At 34.2% G+C, this 18,991-nt stretch overlaps 1 protein-coding gene across 3 annotated transcripts in view; it reads right to left on the reverse strand.

Annotated features, from left to right (window-relative positions):
* Positions 1 to 5,862: 5,862 nt before the first annotated feature.
* NEDD1 (NEDD1 gamma-tubulin ring complex targeting factor) overlaps positions 5,863 to 18,991 on the reverse strand; it is a 38,808-nt gene continuing 25,679 nt past the window's right edge. For all 3 annotated transcript variants that reach the window (XM_037513822.2, XM_037513825.2, XM_037513824.2), the window contains 7 exons: positions 15,921 to 16,049; positions 14,239 to 14,286; positions 13,140 to 13,342; positions 12,118 to 12,271; positions 10,780 to 10,936; positions 9,095 to 9,161; positions 5,863 to 8,063 (listed from right to left, as the gene is read on the reverse strand). In XM_037513822.2, the coding sequence (XP_037369719.1) occupies positions 7,959 to 8,063; positions 9,095 to 9,161; positions 10,780 to 10,936; positions 12,118 to 12,271; positions 13,140 to 13,342; positions 14,239 to 14,286; positions 15,921 to 16,049 (863 nt within the window). In that variant the 3' untranslated portion in view covers positions 5,863 to 7,958. The remainder of the gene's footprint in view (positions 8,064 to 9,094; positions 9,162 to 10,779; positions 10,937 to 12,117; positions 12,272 to 13,139; positions 13,343 to 14,238; positions 14,287 to 15,920; positions 16,050 to 18,991) is intronic.

The raw sequence follows: 18,991 nt of genomic DNA on the forward strand, positions 1-18,991 counted from the left end.
TAAATATCTACAAGCCCAGATAAAAGTTGATATGAAAAATATTTTTTAAAATAATCACAGGAATACAGAAAGTAATAGTTCTTCCTTAGAAATCATGTAAGCTCCACTACAAGAATGTGTAATGCAGCTAGGACTTAAAAGAGGAGTTGTAAAGGAAAGGTTTTCAGGGCTAAGCATGGTGAGTGCTTTGTACAATGAACGAGGGTGACTTATTTGGGAGTGGCAAGTCACCTACTTGTCTGACACAGAGGACCTGGACAGAAAATGAGATTGAAAGGCAAAGGTATCCAAACTAAAAGCCTATGCCGTTATATTTGGGACACAACTGACATCCACAACCTTTGGCAACTGTCCTTTTCCTTCACACTAAAAAAAATATTAACTATTGAATAAAACATTAATATGACAAGCGTGTTATAAAAGTCCCTGGTGGAATGATCCCAGGGCGACCCTAATGAACTCACTCCATAGTGTCACCCTGAATAACACATTCCCGTTGGGTGTGGGTAGAACCCACAGCTTACTTTGAACCAAAACAATATGATGAAGGTGAAACAATTTTGCCCATGTAATTAAGACCCTAAATTAGATAGCTTTGACAAATTAAAAGAGGAGTGATTTAGTTTGGGGGGAAGAAGCGACTGGCTTATTCAGGTGACATCGCTCAAATGAGACTGCTCTCTGAAGTGAGAAACTCCACTTGTGGGGATGATGAGGTAACCAAGCCACATTGGCAACATCAACAGGAGTGGCAGGCAGCCCGCACAGGACAGCCAGCAGAATGCTGGGACCTCAGTCATGCAGCCACAAGGAAATTAATCTTGCCAACAACCTAAATGACCTTGGGAAGGAAGCCTTCTCCAGATGAGAATGCAGCCTGGTCAATACCCTGTGAGATGTTGAGAAGAGGATCCATTGGTCCCTATCAGACCCCTGACCCAGGCAAACTATGTGATAATAAATGTGAGTTGTCTGAAGATGCTCAGTTTGTGGTCATTTGTTATGCAGAAATAGAAAACTTACATAGACTCTACGCAAGTGAAGATTTTGTTGCTGTTGCCGTTATCATGTGTTTTTTGTATTTTTGCCATAATAGTTTAAATGTCCAAAGGGACAACTGAAAAAATACACTGGCTAGAGCAACATTTAAATGCATTTCCAGCCAACTCACCCGAATAGGAAAAGACAATAGAATGTTTCAACTTGACATGCTCGACTGTTCAACAGGATATGTAAATCCCCTCTTTTTTGTTGGTGTGTTTTGTTATTGTTGGTTAGACTGATTCTTAGCAGGTATTTGACGTTTTTAATGAACCAGTTTCTCTCAGATGACGGGAAAAACAGATGCAGAAACATAGCAACTTTGAGGTTCAAAACACAACAATAAAGGAACAAATGGTAGAGCACATTTTCTACACAACACATAACAGCACATAAAACAGCTCACCGTCTCTCTCGGTGCAATGCAGTCCTTGTCTCTGCTACTTGAGTCAGTATCTTCCCATATGAATAATTTTATAATAGAGAATTGATGACCCGGTAGCAAATAAGTCATTGCAATGACTGATATGGTCAATTTACATATAATAAAAGCAAAGTAAGTATTCAGAGCTCCTATAATAATTTAAAATGAAAACATTATGCTTCAAGTTTTATAAAATAGGCATAAAAACTGTTCATCTTGATTATAAAATAAATTCAGAAGTAGCATAGCAAACATATATGGTATAAAATATAACTTTATGCCATCATTATTTAACTAATAATCTAGGCCACAGAAACATATCATTTAATTCAACATAATTTTGTTAAGAAGTTAAAATAGTCCCTGTACAAATGTCACAAAGATAATTAGAAACTACATTGCTTATAACGAGGGGTCTAAAATAGTTGAATTTAAACTCTAAAGTAAAATACAAGAGGAAAGATGCAACAGCAAATGAAAAAAAGTAAACTTCGCTGACCATGTAGAATGGGGTTATAGGTTAGTATTCAAAAATAAATCACAACTCACATCAATAAATAATAAAGGGGAAGATACGATATCAGAAACTATTGTATTTTTTTGGTATCTTTAATGTTTGAAACTTTGAACATTCGAGCTACTGAGATAATTACTAAATACAAACAGAGCCTTCTAGATGCATTTAATAAAATCTACCATCTTTGCTCAAGACCGCCTTCTAAATAGTTCAATATTTGATGGCTCAAATCTTCAGTGTCTTTTACATATATGACCGAAGTGCCCCCTAAATGACATCTGTATGGTCAGAAATTTTGTGTTCTCCCCAAATTCATGCACTGAAATTATACCCCTCAATATGATGGAGGTATAATCACTGGAGGTGATTAGCCCTAATGAATGGAATCAGTGTCATTATAAGAGGCCTCAAAGGGGCACTTGACCCCTTCCACCACATGTGGACAGTGAAAAAACAGTCATCAATAAGGAAGAGGACACGTGGAAGACACCAAATACTCCAGCACCCTGATCTTGGAGTTCCTAGTCTTCAGAATTGTGAAAATACACTTCTGTGGTTTCAAAGTCACAAGTCTTGGTATTTTGTTATAGCAAAATCACTGACAATATCACTGACCAGCTCTAATTCTTTTCAAAACCATTCTCTTTACTGTGGTAATAATCACCATCCTAAATTTGTTCATGCCACATTCCTCATTAGAATTCTTTATCCTTAAAAGAAGACCCTAGTTCCTTCGCATGCACCGAAGGCTTTTGGCAATCTGACCTGGCGCATCTCTACAACCCATATCCTGCCCCCAATACCTCGCCCTTGCAATCCTGCACGTGGTGTCTCCAGTCTCCTGACTGGGAGACACTCCTTCTTTCCTCTACACCTGGTATATTTCTACTTATCTTTAATCTTTATTTCAGGCATTTCACCTTGTTTTATTCCTGTGAACTCTAGGAAGCATTCTTTGACACTTCTCTACCTCTTCAGGTTGCAGTGAATGCCCATGTGTTGCCTCCATAATGTCCTGTGTGGATAACTACTCCAACACTTAGCCCATGGTTATTCAGTCCATAGATCTGCCTTTTCCTCTCAACGAGTGTGCTCTCCAATATTCTCCCCCTGGCTTAGCACATAGGAGGTGATTATTATTTGATGAATTGTTGAAAAAAAAAAAGAAGACAAAAGGAGAAAAAGTGAACCCTGTCAGATGGAACATGTCCACTGAAGCACAGGCTAGAATGGAATCTTTAGTAGGAGTTGACCAGACTAGGGGATAATACCTATGAGTACTATATTATCTAATATTCTTCTAAAATCTTGAGAGAAACCCAGGCAAAGTCAACCTTCCAAATCTTGTATATCTTACAGATCTGCCAAGATCACCTCATCTCCCCACTCACAGGATGTGCTGTTCCTCTTTCAAATTTATAAAATCAAATGTATATTACCTAACAGAGATAAAGATGGCCACATTTAAAGGTCTGCATACCTTCTAGTAAGAAGGGTAGGGACAGAGAATCATGTTCCTCATTCTGTAATGCAAATATTCCTCTATTCATTGGATGAAATCTAAACTCAGCTGTGTCTTTGTACCGGCTCCTTCCTATGGCCTATATTCCAGCATTTCCCTCCTATCAAATTCAGACAACTTTGTTCCTTGCCAACGTCAACTGCATTATTTAAAGAGTTCAATAACTATAGCAATATTTAGACATCCAGCTAATCTTCAGTCTCATTTTGGCAGATAAAGATTTAGTGTGTATAATCTTAAAAATGAGAAAATGTTTTCTCATTTCACTAGTATTCAAATAATAGAGTAGGTGTCTTTTGACATGTGTTTCAAATAAATTTTGAAAAGTTCAATTTGTCTGAATGCAAAATGAAGCATAATTGATTTTTGACATTTTAATTTTAAGTGAGTTGGTTGTCAGATTTCACTCAAAAAGAACCCACAATATCTACATCAAGGGCATGTCAACTAACTTCACCAATATTGTCAGTTTTCCTGTTCATAAATTTATCCTACAATCATAAATGCTATTATTTGAAATATGTGAAGGAAGAACTATAATCAAATTTCCAGTTTATTGCAAATATCACAAACACTATTTTGGGAATTAATAATTTATAACCATCTCTACATGTATTCCACATGAGAGGTTCAATATTCAGCAACTGGTAAAATTAGCAATGATATTGAACCTCTATAGAGGTCAAAGCATCGTGCTAAACATTGCATCAACAGAATTCACAAGTTGCCTATACCCAGTAGGGAGAGAGGTGGAGACAAATCATCCCAATTCATCAGAGGAAGTATACAGGAGGTAGGAAATTAAATTTTGGAAGCATAGAAGAGAGCATGAATACCTTTAGGACATGGTAAAAATACCACAAAGGAAGTGATATGTGAGAAATGTCCTGGAAGGATCTGTAGGCATTTGCCAGAAAAAAATGAAAGTGATGTCCGAGAGCCATGAAATGACACAATATTCTCAGGTTGACACATCTTATGTCAACCTGAGCTGGCAATTGCAGGTGCAGGCTGTGTAAAGTAATAGGAGACAAATCTTCAAGGACCAGGACACCACTCCTAAGACCATGGCCTTTCCATGGACAATGAGATTTGCCTTTGGGTCAGGTCAACTGTAGTAGAGGTGTATATAACAGATAAGAAGGGATAGAGGAAAACAGCTTAATAAGGAAGCCCTTCTAAAATCTGAGTAAGGTATGGTGAAGCTCTAAACCATAGTCATTGGAATATAGGTGAGTTAAAAAGTTTATCAGTAACCCCAGAGGGGGTGCATTTTAATCCCTGAAAAAAAGAAAAAATTAAGTATCATACAATGGAGAGCACTTCTGCTCACTGATCTGAAGTCCAAGGACCTGCAGTAGGCTGTTTGTTGCCAAAAGTGGGTCTGCTGCCTTCTCCTTTTGAGGAAAAAACATTTTTTACAGGTTACCTGGTAAGGTTCTCAAGTCAGTCTCCTTGAGAATGGGGTTTTAGCAAAATTAAGGGGTTGGGGGGAAAAGGAAGCTTTTTAAAAATGCAAGTTGGTTGAAATTAGATGGGTTGCTTTCTACTAAATCATAGCATAACTTGAACTTGGATCCTGAACTGCAACAGAACTGAGGACCCCTCACTTCTCAATGTTGAGATAAGCATATTTTACTATGTCTTATCTGAAATATTTTTGCCTGTATGTGCTGCATTAGCTGATTCCTACAAATTTCAACATTTGTTTTCAGTTGCATTCAGTTCAACAAATCTGATTTTAGTACTTACATAACCTTCAAAGTGGATTTAGTACACAGTTGGAGAAAAAAATGATCTGACAATCTCTACTTAATGTATTTATTGGTATTTAATCTATCATTTTACAGTTTCTTTTCTATTTGCTTCATCTATTTTTTGTTTGCCTTCTTTTCCTTCCTTATTTTGAACTGGGTATTTTTTATTGCTATATTTTATTATCTTTGTTGGTTTATCAGTTATAACTTTAAACCATTTGGCATTTTGTCAGTGTACTTTTGCATACTCAGAGTTTACTGTATACATTCCTAACTTGCAATAGTCTAGCTTCAGGTAATGAAACTACTTGTTAGCTTTAAGAGCCCTGGAGCAGTATACTTTCATTTCCCTCCTCTTACTCTTTGTATTGCCAGACATTTCACTTTACAAGTTAATTACACAGTATCTTATGTATTTTAAAACATTTATCCTTTAAGGATAATTTTTTTTAAAAAGTCATATATTTGTTCCCATATTTATCATTTTTTAATGCTCATTACCCCGCATAGAAGCAGATTTCTATCTGGTACAGTTTTCCTACTGATGAAACATTCTTTTCACACATTTCCTGAGCAACAAGTGTCCTTGTGATGAATTGCTTCAGCCTTTCTAGGTCTGAAAAACTTTATTTATTTATGCATACAAGAGCTGGGGTACAGGCCAGAGGTATGAGGGGTGAGAGGATTCACCAGAGACAGAGTAGGGAACAGAACAGGCAGACTGAACAAAATGGACTGCTGAGGGGAGCAGCTGGCAAGACAGGAGAGGTCTGCTGTGCATGTGGGCCACCTCCCTGGCAGGCTGGGGATCGAACTTGTGCTGCAGAGGCTGCATATAGCTTCACAGTGCTGTGCTTAACCCCTTGTGCCACCGGGGAGCCCCTTATTTCATTTTTGAAAGATATTTTTGCTGGGTATAGAATTCTAATTTGAGTTTTTCCCATTGCTTTAAAAGATGTTGTTCCATTCTTTCTGACATGATTATCTTTGTTCCTGTGTCTTCTGACTTCAGTTGCTTTAAGTTTTCCTTGTCACTGCCTTAAGGAATTTGACAATAATGTGCCTTGGTATAGTATATCTAATTCCTATTACTCCATCTTGCCCAGCAGTAAAAGTTTAATTTCAGGTTTCGCATTTTTTACCATATTAAAGTTTATTTTTGTGCTTACTTTACTTTAAATTCCATGACAAAATGTTTCATCTATACGCATAAAATTACAAAAACTGTTTTATTTATCCCACCTCTTTTAATATACTTTATGTACATTTATTTTTAAAAAGGCAACAGGAAAATGTTAATGAATTTAAATATAGCATGTAGGCAAAACACACTTGTCTTTTAAACCTGTTTGATAATGATATATAAGGAAACTTGTTACAAGTCATAGTTATGTTTTCATAATCTATCAGAAAAAAAAGTTCACATCAGCACCCCTTTATGCTTCAATAAAAATGTGTTCTCTGAGCCACACTGGAAAATAGTAGTATTTCTGTTTTTATTTCTTAAAGTAATTATTAGTATATTTACACATATTAAATATATCCTTAAAAATTTCCATTGTTTTGGAAAACCATAATATTAGTAAGCTAGCTAGATTTCTTGTTTTAGTAAATATTTTCATCTCAGAAGTCAAAATTGGACAGGAGTGCTGTATATATAAAGTACACAGTTTATATCTTTGGGACAAGAGACTACAAGTAGGTAAATGGGCCAGTAACCCTCCTAGTCGTACATCACTAAAACACAGTGGGGAGACGTACACATCCACCTACTGCCAAACAGGTATAAATTCGTTTGACATTTAACCTTTCTAAATTTAATGGTAAAGTCAATAATATAAAATTATTATACACAGCGCAGAGAGAATTAGAGAAAATTAATGATACAAAGCACAACACAAAATAATCCATACCTCATTTGGGAGGAAAAAAATGGCAATAATACTGTAATATTTAGTATTGAATTTAAACTTTTCATCAATTATAAGTTGAATCACATTGACTGAAATGTTACAGTATAATTTTACATGTTATTAATTTATGAGATAATCAGCATATATGCAGCTCTGGTTATATGCCAACTAACAGTAGAGATTTGTCAGAAGTATAACATAAATGCAAAGATATAAATGTCATCTGTGCAATTCAAAATTCCAAAATTTGTCTTATCAAATGTACAAATAAATAAGTCATACCTGACCTCATCAAGTTAACAAAATAATTACTAACCAACCTGTGTCTTATGAGTACATCGCTTAGAAACACCAATTGCCATTTAAAAGCTACTTTGTCCATAAAAATAGAAGGTATATCAAACTCTTTAATCCCCAAACATTTAAAAAAAATTTGGAAGGCAACTGTTAATCAAAATATATGTTTTAAAGTGATTAAAAAACACATGTAACCTATTTTTTTGCACAATTTTCTTATGAAAAAGGACACTTAGTGTATAGCTAAAGCTTTCAGAAAATAAAGATCCTATTGACTTTCCCTTGAGGCAGATGACCTTGTATAATTTTTAATATAAAAATATAAATATTTTTGATAGAGATGAAATAGTGGTTGGTGTAAAGCCCCATCACCCTGTACATGAAAAAAAAATTTTCGCTGAGGTCATAAAAACAATACTGATTCCATGCAGTTCTGTGTTGCGAGAAATGTCCCAAATTACAAAACCTTAAGGTATTCACAGAATCTTTAGAAGTGGGCCCGTAGTCTTTCATTTTCTTCTCGGAGTCTTTCAATTTCAGCCACTAAGCCTTCATTCACTGAGTATCTTTCCAGCAAAGAATGCATTTCATTCTAGAAAAGGGGAAAAATGCTTTTTAAATTATTGGTATTTCACATTTATTTGGCCAGTTTTACCTATCTTCAGCTATCATTTCTCTCATAATCACTGAGTATTTCTTGTAATTAACTACCTTTACTATTTTATTAATATTAATGAAAGAACACAGATGAAGTCTATATATTTGGGAAGTTTATATTTGCACATTACAAACTTCTTTGCTTACTTAGTGGATATAAAAAAGACTGTGAAAGGGGCCTCCCTGGTGACTCAGCGGTCGAGTGCTAGGCTGCGAAGCTGCCCGCGACCTCTGCAGCGCAGGTTCAATCCCCGGCCGCAGGCAAGGGTCCCACATGGCACGCAGACCTCGCCTACTGCGCCCGCTGCTCCCCTGAGCAGTGTATTTCATCAGTCTGACTGTTCTGTTCCCTGCTCTGGTGAATTCTCTCACCCTCCCGCACTTCTGACTGTACCCAGTGCTTGTATAAATAAATCAATCTTAAAAAAAAAAAAAAAAAAGACTGTGAAAGGTAGATTAACTATTACAGGTTATAAAGAAGGATGACTAACTAAAATCTGTTTTATTTACTAAATTTCCAAAACTACCTATTTGTTTTGTCTTAACAACTAGCTAAGAGTAAGTAAAAACAGGGCTTCCCCGGTGCGCAGCGGTTGAGCGCTGGGTTGCGAAGCTGCCTGTGGCCTCTGCGGCACCGGTTCGATGCCCGGCTGCTCCCCAGCCACCGGAGGAGGGTCCCACATGGCGCGCAGACCTCTCCTGCCGCCCGCTGTTCCCCTCAGCAGTGTACTTCGGTACTTCTGCCTGCTCTGCTCCCCGGTCTGGCTCTGGTGAATCCTCTCACCCTCCCGTGCTTCTGACTGTACCCAGTGCATGTATAAACAAACAAACAAAAAACAAACAAATAAAAAAAAAATGCCTCTTTAAAAAAAAAAAAAAAAGAGTAAGTAAAAACATATCACCCTTTATTGGACTTTTTAGATCTACAATTCCATACTCATTTAAAATATAATTTGTCATACATACCAATTGCATATGAAACTGTTTAATCATCTCCACTTGCAAATTCACAATGTCCCTATGGCATGCTTCTCTGGGGAAGAAAATACTTGTCAGAACTATAATAGTTCTTTTTATTATACTCAAATTTACTAACCTAATAATGCCATCAAATTTATCAATCAATTTTTATAGGTAATGTATTCCATTATATTTTCATAATTTCTCTATTCTGAAGTTATAAATCTTTTAACAATGTCCAAAACTTTGCCCTTTACATTTCAACTTTTATTCTATATAGAACTGATACTTTAATAGCATGGACTAGGGATCCATACTCATTTTTATATAAATAATCAAATGTCACAATACATTTTATTGATCACTTCATATTTTTATGCACAGACCTGCAATATTTTCTTTGTCATAATGATATTTCCATATATGCAAAAGGACAAAATGCCTTAAAGTGGGGAATAATCACAAAATAAGTATTTCCTAGCAGAGCACACAGCCAAATCAAGTTAAAAGGAAGGAAACAGGGGGCCTCCCCTGGTGGCGCAGCAGTTGAGCACTGGGCTGCGAGTCCACCCGCAGCCTCTGCAGTGCCAGTTTGTTCCCTGGCGAAGGTCCCACACACACACACACACACACACACAAAAAAAAAAGAAAAAAAGAAGGAAACAGGAAGAAATGAACACCAGACACTGACAGGTAGTTTGCTGCCTCCAGCTCTGTTCTTACACTCATTTTTAGTTGCTAATACATGAACCAACAAAATTTCCTCATCATATTATCACTGCCCTATTTGCCAATCACAAATGAATTAATTCACATTAAGGAAACAAACAGAGCAGGATACTTTGTACTTATCCTAATTACATTATCAGGTCTTTGTGAGCAGATCACTCATTTTTATATCCTTAGGATCAACTAATTAGGTCCACTGTAAATGTCAAAATGAAGGCTTTTATTTAAAATTGGATTTATTAACATTAAAAAATATATTTGCAATATTTTTAACATTAAAAAAAAGCAAGCAGCAGCAAAAACTGTACAACTCCAACATCCTTGCTCATGATAATCCAAATCTGAGCTACAATACTAAGTAACAAAGTTAAACAAGCAAAAAAAAAAAAAAAAAAAACGGCTAATACTTGAAAATAGCTCCCAAAATATATTGAGATGATATGTAAGGGTAAGCAGCATGCTTGCACACATTCTTACAATATTCAAAATTCAAAGAATGAGATGAAAAGGATAAATCTGGCCAAGATAACTTTTAATTATTACATTCTGATACATTCTATTTGAAAATACTCAGTTACTTTAAAAAATATCTTTCTTTACTACATTATCCTATGTGGCACACTTAATAGGAAATCTATAAATTCTGTTTACAGGGATCCTACTTGAGCTTAGCAGAATCTGTCCACATTTGACAATAAAAAAAAAAATCTACAATGGCATTCTGCCTGCTAGACTGTCCTGCCAAGTCATCTAATAATTACCGTGGGTAAATATGCCTTTTCCTAGCTGATATTCAAAAGATTCAGTACATCAAAACCAGTAATTCTCATCATGATTTCTATGGCTTTATGGACAAAAACAGCATAGTAGTAACCACCAAACCTACTTTAAATTCCAGTTTTACATCTAACAAAAAAAGCCAATTTAGGTAGAGAAAGAAAAAGGAATTTCTCAATTAATACCTAAAGTCATCCAATGTTTCCTGTATCATGTTCTGAATAAAACGGATTTGAATAGATGTCAATGGTGCATTTGGTAGATTATTTCCAATGGTATCAGCTATTTTTTCTGATAGTGAACTGGCAACTCCAGCAGTGACAGAGGATGCTATCTTTGGAACTAAAATAAAAAATGGAAAAATATTAATAGTCATCTTGGACAAAGAGACATCAAACCTTTCTAAATAAGATTTGGCAGGAGAAAACTTGAAATTCTAGTAAAGAACACGGTTCCTGTGACATTTAGAAAAATTCACTGGATACAAATCTCAGAAACTTTCTATGACATTATTTCTGATATTCATTTATCTGTATGTATAAACTGCCAAATATCTAATGTAATAACATATGACAGAGGGATTAATCTTGAAGAATCTCTGAACCACTGCCTTTTATAAAAGATGAATATGACAAGCTGCACCATAAACTAGATAAACCAAGACTATTAAAAACAAACAGAAGGCACATAGGAATAAAGCAGTGCTACAGGCAAAGTCCTAGAGTTTAAGCTAACGCAATATATCCACAGCAACTTTCAAGTAAAATATAGATTTCTGTATGAAAGAGTTGTTTCTATACAAAGAGTTGGTTTATATAGATAACTCTTACAGCAAAACCTAATAATCTTTTATATATGATCAAGTTTTTAGGTCTATGGCATGAACCCTGCAGAAAAAACTTTAATAAAGGGGAGAAAGACAATTTCAAGTAGTTATGAGTCATTTTCAAAGGGTTAAACATTATAATTCTATCTGTGCATTATTAGATCTAGAAACTTACGTAATAGATTGGAAATGAAACTGACACCAAGAGTCTTAATTCAAATTGGTTGAATTTAACTATTTGCATACATTTAAATGTCTTCCAATAAGAGAGTCACACTAAAGAAATGTCCATAAATTTCAAGCTCCCTGAACCAATTTTTCTAGTATGTAATCGCTCTGTTTATTCTTTTTTTTTGGCTTTTTGTATCTGGTTTATTTTACTAGGTACAGTATCTTTAAGGTTCATCCACATTGCAGCATGTCAGAATAGCCTTCCCTTTTTAAGGCTAAAATTCCATAATGTGTTTACGCCTAATTTTATTTATTCACTCATCTGTTGGTGGGCATTTGGATTCCTTCCACCTTTGCTTATTGTGAATAATGCTACTATAAACATGAATATACAAGTATCTATTTGAGTCTTCTTTTTCAATTCTTTTGGGTATATATGTAGAATAAAATTGCTCATTTGTAAATGCATTATTTTACATTTCTGGTGGTTTTCAAGTTAACACATGAAGAAATTTTATGTACGTACTTGGAGTTGAGGATCCATTGACTGGGGATTCATATATTACTTGTGTTTCAATTTCTTTCTCTGGTTTTTCAAATTTCTCAGGACTTCTTGTTTGGTTAGATGATGGAGAGGTGTTTAGATTTCCAGTTTCAGCACCGGAGATCAACTTTGAAAACTTCACATTTAAAATAAACAATACATGATTTCTGGTTTTACTCATCTTATTCATATACTTGTATCTACTTTCTCTTTTTTCTCAATAGATAGGATCAGGGAAAGGAAAATGAGGAAGGGATGGAGAAGGGAAAAACACCTGAACTACTGGCAAAAAAAAAAAAAAAATCAGGTTTACTAATCAAAAACAATCTTAATAACATGATTTAGGAAAAGATTATTAAGTATCTGTTGTTGAGTGGCACTTAAAATAGAAATCAGGGGCCAAAAAAAAAAACCCAAAAACAAAAACTTTCCCCTCAAATCTCATGTGGTAACTAGTCAGAAATTAAAAAATCAATCAGAAGACATTTTGGTACCTCTTGAACGGTGTCTTTTCAATATCATTCTAAAATACAAATATGGAAATGCAGATACATTGTACAAAAACTAGGCTTTCCTGCTTAACATTTGGTCATTTTAAACCTTTAGCACCATCAATTTCCTCTAGCACCATCAATTTCCTCATGACAGTGGATGCTGTGACCATCAACTGCCATGCTTGCTATTGCAATGGGAATATATATTAAAAGAATTCAGGGGAAAATTAATTTTTTACACACCATTAAATTGAGTACCTTGTCTTAGAAAACAGTATAAGTTCATGTTTGCTGTTTTTCAAAATATCCAAAGATAATAGCAAAAATATTCTCTAGTTTTTAACATGTGACATTAAGACTAAAGAACACTTTTCTACTAGGTAAGTACACAGCTCTGTCAATAATTAAGACACATCCGCTGGGAGCTGCCTGCCTTGTAGAGATGAGCTTCATTATGTTTGCTAGTGATAAATACACACAGGCAGTTCAGCTTTGTTTTCAGGCTGATACCTGTTTGAAGGAGTCTTTAGGTTCCTGTTTTCCCAAATACATTTTCTTAGATTCAGCTGTCAGATCATGATTTTCATTTTCTTCTTTCCCTGGAGATCCCATCAAGACATTAAGAGGACTAGAATGCAATACTGAAGTGCTTGAAGCTACTGGAGTTTTTCTTGGAGGAAACACTGAGTTCAACTGTGGTAGAAAGTCAAGGGCTGAAAAAGGAGAAAAAAAGCTTCATTTGCTCAAGATGTTGCCCAGTCGCGGATATTTAAGGAAAGCACTTAATACAACAGAGAGGTTAATATGGTAGAAAGACATGAGATTTGGATTCAGAAGACAGGTTCATTTATCAGCTCTACCCCTTACTTGATATGTATTATTGGAGGAAAATCACAAGACTCTGGTTCCTGATCTGTAAATGTGAGTGATGATATCCATGTCCCTTAAAGACTTAAAAGAGATTGTGTATAAAAATAGTTTAGAAACTGCAAAACATACTGTTAGTTGGTATTAGTTTTTGTCAACTAAAAATTGCAAATTTGGTACTTAACTATGGGGTTTCTTGGTAGGCAGATTCTCGGAAAGACTCCCAATGATACCTGTGCTCCAGCCTGGATCCAAGCCCTCAGGTAACCACCCTCCCATTGAATGTGGGTTGAACCGAGTAACTTGCTTCTAACAAGGAAAATACAGCAGAAGTAATGGGATGCCACTTCCAAGTATACTATATAAATCACTGTGACTTCCATGAGTTCCTTCTTTCACTCTTTTGTCCACCTGCTCTGAGGAAAGCCAGCAGCCATATTGTCAAGCTGCTCTGTGGAGAGGCCCACATGACAAGGAACATTTATGTTTGGTCAACAGCAACATGAATGACTTGGAAACAGACCCTTTCCCAATCAAGCTGACTGCAGTCCTACTGATGCCTGATTAATAGATCTGAAGCCAAAGGCACCCAGCTAAGCCATGCTCAGATTCTTAGCCCACAGTTTTGAGATAGTAAGTATTTGTTCTTTTAAACTTCAAAATGTTGGGATAATTTGTTACACAGCAAAATATCACACAATATCACTTTAAATTTTCTTAAAAGTAATTCAATAGCTCTTACCATCTCCTTTGCCTACAGACTCATCACCTCCCTTGTTAACTACTGCATCTAGAATAAAATTAGAAAATCAAATTTAAAAAATACGAAAAAGTCATGGCAACTTAGGCTTCCCATTCATTCCCCAAAAATGTTCTGAAACTAAGATTTTAAGAAAGAAAATATTGTGAAGTTAAAGTTAGTACTCATACAAGTTTCCCTTTCCATTCTTACAGTTTCAGGGACAGCAGCAAGTATGAAAAGATAATTCTAGGGTATACAGTCACTTAATGAGGCAAAAAGGTATAGTAGAAAAAGCACTAGGAAAGGCTCCTGAGAGCTATAATCTAGTTTTACCTATACCACTTAATAGCTTTGTGACTTTGGATAAAACTTTACTACAATTACATTTCAATTTCTATACCTACATAGTGAGGACAAGGTCCTCACCTCCGATTGTTTTGAAGATCATCTGAAATATTGGAAAAATATTTTGCAAGCAATGCAATGTTAGAAATAATATAAGGTCTTCTTAACATGCATTTCAATTTTAGAATAAGTATAAGCATATTAAAACACTGTAATACTCCTTACCATTTAATAAACTCAGTTTTAACAGATTAATAAATAGGCAAAGGTCATGAAACAATTCACCAGGACTTCAAATGGATAATATATTATCATACATGACTATCATTTTAGTAGGAATATCATCCATTCACCTATCCATCCATCCATCTCTTGGATGTATATATACCTAGTAACATAACTTTTAAAAGTTACTAGTATTCTCTTTAAAAAAGCAGAAACTTTCTTTTTTAAAAGATATACTGAGGCATAAGTCTTTTATCTAAATACTTTTATCTTGAGATTAAAACACAAATTGCTTGACAATGAAGACCAGTATTTTTTCTAGTATCCAAGTTTCTTATTAAAAACACTAAACTTTAATAAATGAAGAACATGTGACTCAATTTCTAATCATTTTTTAAAACATCAAAAGTAATTGAAGATGAATTTTTATCCTTTATTCATTTTCTCTTAAAAACCATGAAAGAGGACTACACTTATAACTTCAACACTTCTAAAAGGCTCTTCCTACATTCTACAATTTAAAAGTTATTCCAGGAGTTGTCATAAGCCAAAGCTCCCCACTGGGTACAGTGTTACCTGTATCATTATTGATATATAATGATACATGTTAACTATCATTAGCATAGACTGTAACAGGTATGTGGTACTTTAATACAGAGTTTAAAAGATGAGGCAATCTATAACCTAGTCATAGTTCTCCATGAAAACATTTAATAAATAATAATTACTTATAATCAAAGAAACTTTTTTTTAAGTGACGAAGATACGTTTTACCAATGAAAATATTCATGATTTTAAGATTTATGTAGAAAGAGAAATAGAAGTAAAAGATTGCCTACGGAGGTAAAACTTACTTTAAGAAACTTCTGTGGAAATTAAATGCTAGCTTGAGAGCTGTTTGCTGTTTCCCATGTGAAAATTACCAGAGTATATTTTGGAATAACATTGGAAATATCAGGGCAAAGGAAAAGATACCACTCCAGGGATTGAGAAAATTAGCGAACTGTCAGGAACACCATTAGACTGAAGCTATTACCCACATCTTTTAGCCAGAATAGAAATGTAATGACTAATAGCAAGGGAACATAATCCTCTGATCTGAACAGACTTACCATCTCTGATAGGTGAGAACATGTCACCTAAACTACTTTTTCTAGTATCATCAAAGCTGGAGAAATCCTGATTTTTTCCACTGTCTGTTTCCTTAGATAAAATATCTGTGTTTATATTTCGAGGCAAACCTTAAAACAATTAGATATAAAAATAAGTATTATATCTAAATAAATTTATCATCAGAAGTTAGGTTATAAAAACTAAGGCATTAACACATTGCTGGTAATATAACTGTGAGCATCAAGAAAAGAAAACAGAATGTAACAACAGCTCATTAACCATTATTTTCATGTAATGCAGGATTCTTAAAAAGCAAATAACTTATTCATACACCACCACTTTAATTTAGTGATTTTGATGGAAATTTTCTAAAATTATTTGTTTTAGATACCATAATTCCCTTTCACAGAACACAGTTTAACTTTTAGTATTATTTTTATTATATACTATGTAAAAAATATATAACATATATATGTAATAAATATATTACATATTATATAAAAGATATATATCACTCTTATCATCATCTACAAATAAAAAAAGAAGTCTGTAAGGTAAATAGCATGATTCAAGTAATGTTATTTTCTTTCCCCAACTTGCAGTGAATGGTTCTCTTTTCCCTATCTCCTATCTTTACGTTCACTAACTGTGAGGCTTAAAGTATCTCTCAGCCTTATACACCTCAAGGACTTCACTACCCTAACAGTAGTTTACCAAGAGGAAAGACATCAAAATACCAAACTCATAAAAAAATAGTATGGTAGACAACAATAAAGAGGCATGCAGGTCTACATTTGCCATGTCAGTATATAATGTGTGGCTTTAGGGCAGGAGCTCTGTGACACAAATTGAAGGCTCAGTAGCTTCTTGCTCATTTTAGCTAAGAATTAGTTCAAGAGATTCAAGAGCTTTAATGAAAGTCTGGCATTTGAATTGGTAGAATATTACTGTATTAAATTTTAAAGTGTTTTATTTGTTATCTTGGTCCCAAATGAAAATTAAAATGCAGGGATAGGAATAAAGAAGAGCTTAAATATCCAAAAATGTCCAAGTATGGCTAATGAAATAAACGTTGCTAACACCTGATAGAAAGTTATAATATAACCAAACATTTGCACCCCACCATCATATAAGTGACTGCTTACACAAAAAGTTAAACTGTGGTAAGAAGAAATCCCCTCTCCTTTATGGACACAGGTCCTCAACATTGTGATTACCTAATTCTAGCCTATAGAACTTTAAAAAACAGAAGCTTGGTATCATTTGAAAATGGGTATTTCTTACTGAAAATGAACACTAGCAACAAGTCTGTAGAGGTTCTTTTCAATAACTAAATCGGGATGCCTTCAATAGATCCAACATGAACTTTTTTCAAACCTGAGATTTATTTTCCAAGAAGCTTAAAATAACTTTGGTAATAGTAATAACGGTAGTGATGATAAAGGTATTAATAACATCATAATTTACTGAGTGGAACTCGGTATTTTTCTTGGATTTATACAATAACCTAAAAAGTTAAATATTACCTTTGGAAAAGGAAAATCTACAAGAGTCAGAGTAGTTAAAAAAACTGTCCAAATCACCCAGGTACTTAGCAGCAAGTGACAAACTTAAGTTTAACATACTTCCAATGTTTCAAAGGAGAAAAAGATGCCTGTGTCTGTATGTGTACTGGAGACAGAGGCAATGATGAAGCAAATGTGGCACAATTTATAAAATAGTGAATCTGCTAAGTGGTATACTAGAGCTCAGGAGTTCTATTATAGAAACTTTATAATCATTTCAAAATTAATAAACAAAAATTTCTAACTCTTTGTTACTAGCAATGGGTGTGTGTATGTGTGTGTGTTTGTTGTGTGTTGAACAAATATTCATTTTATAAGAAACTTTTCTAATGAGTCAAAAGTTATTAATTGGGACCCTACAGACCCAAGTCTTTCACTTCCTAATTAATGCTGTCATTCTTAAGCATGAGTCACCTTATTAAAAACTATGTAGCAATGAGACTTCAGAAAATTTACAGTAAATGAGAGAATAATTTGAGTATTATGAACAAACTAAATTTTTAAAATAGCAATTTTCATAATATAGTTAATTCAACATCTTAGCAAATATTCAAAAAGAGTATTACTATTCAAAAAGCTGTATTTCAAAAAGAATTTCTTCTAAGTAGATCATACTAGTGTTTATTCCAGCACTTCTTAAATAAGGACTAATAATATGGAGTGATTTTTATGTAAAGATGATATATAGGCAGAGAAAAATTTTAGTGACTATACTTTTTGAAAAAAAAATCATTCCATACTATCAAGTCCAACAAATTAAAGTTTTGATTCTACTGGAAAGAGTAGATCCATACTGAGAAGGCACCAGCAAATATTTCTGGCAAAGTCAAGAAGTTGTCCTGAAAATTAAAAAAGAGAGGGATACATCCATTTCTAATGAGAATATTTTAGAAACATACTGGTATATCACATAAATTGAAAAATATCTGCTGCAAGTTGACAATATAGCATAATTTCTTTAAATAAAAACAAGATTTTTTTTGGAATTTATGAAATGTGATCTTTACAAGGGACAAAGGATATCTTCCACAACATGTAAGGATAAGCTCATCGTATTATATCATCATAAAGTCTGAATGAATTCTTCCTCCAGAACCATTGTATCAATATGATTAGCAGTATAAAAGAAAGTATTTGAAAAACGCATACATTTTCACTTATTTTTATCTAACAAACTACCAATATACTGCTTAGTACGTGCCAAGTACTATTCAGCCCCTTAATGTATTCCTTTCAATACCTGACTTACACTCCATTCTGAAATGTGAAACAGAAGGAGCCATTCATTAATAGCTTTTTTTTTAACTCAGAGATCAAATCATAATGATAGCATCAAAGTCTCATATTCTCTACTGATTAATCTGAATTAATCTCAATAGTGAGTCATCTATTCTATAGTGGTAGTAAGGATAAATAATTTCTGAGTTGGCATTAATCTCTTTTTAGGATAATATTTCTTATAACAAAAATTTAGCTCAACAGAATAAGTGGTTTTCATTAATTTT

The sequence above is a fragment of the Talpa occidentalis genome, unplaced genomic scaffold (genome assembly GCF_014898055.3).
Source record: "Talpa occidentalis isolate TD23 unplaced genomic scaffold, MPIMG_talOcc4v2.1 talOcc4.16, whole genome shotgun sequence".
NCBI lineage: Eukaryota > Metazoa > Chordata > Mammalia > Eulipotyphla > Talpidae > Talpa > Talpa occidentalis.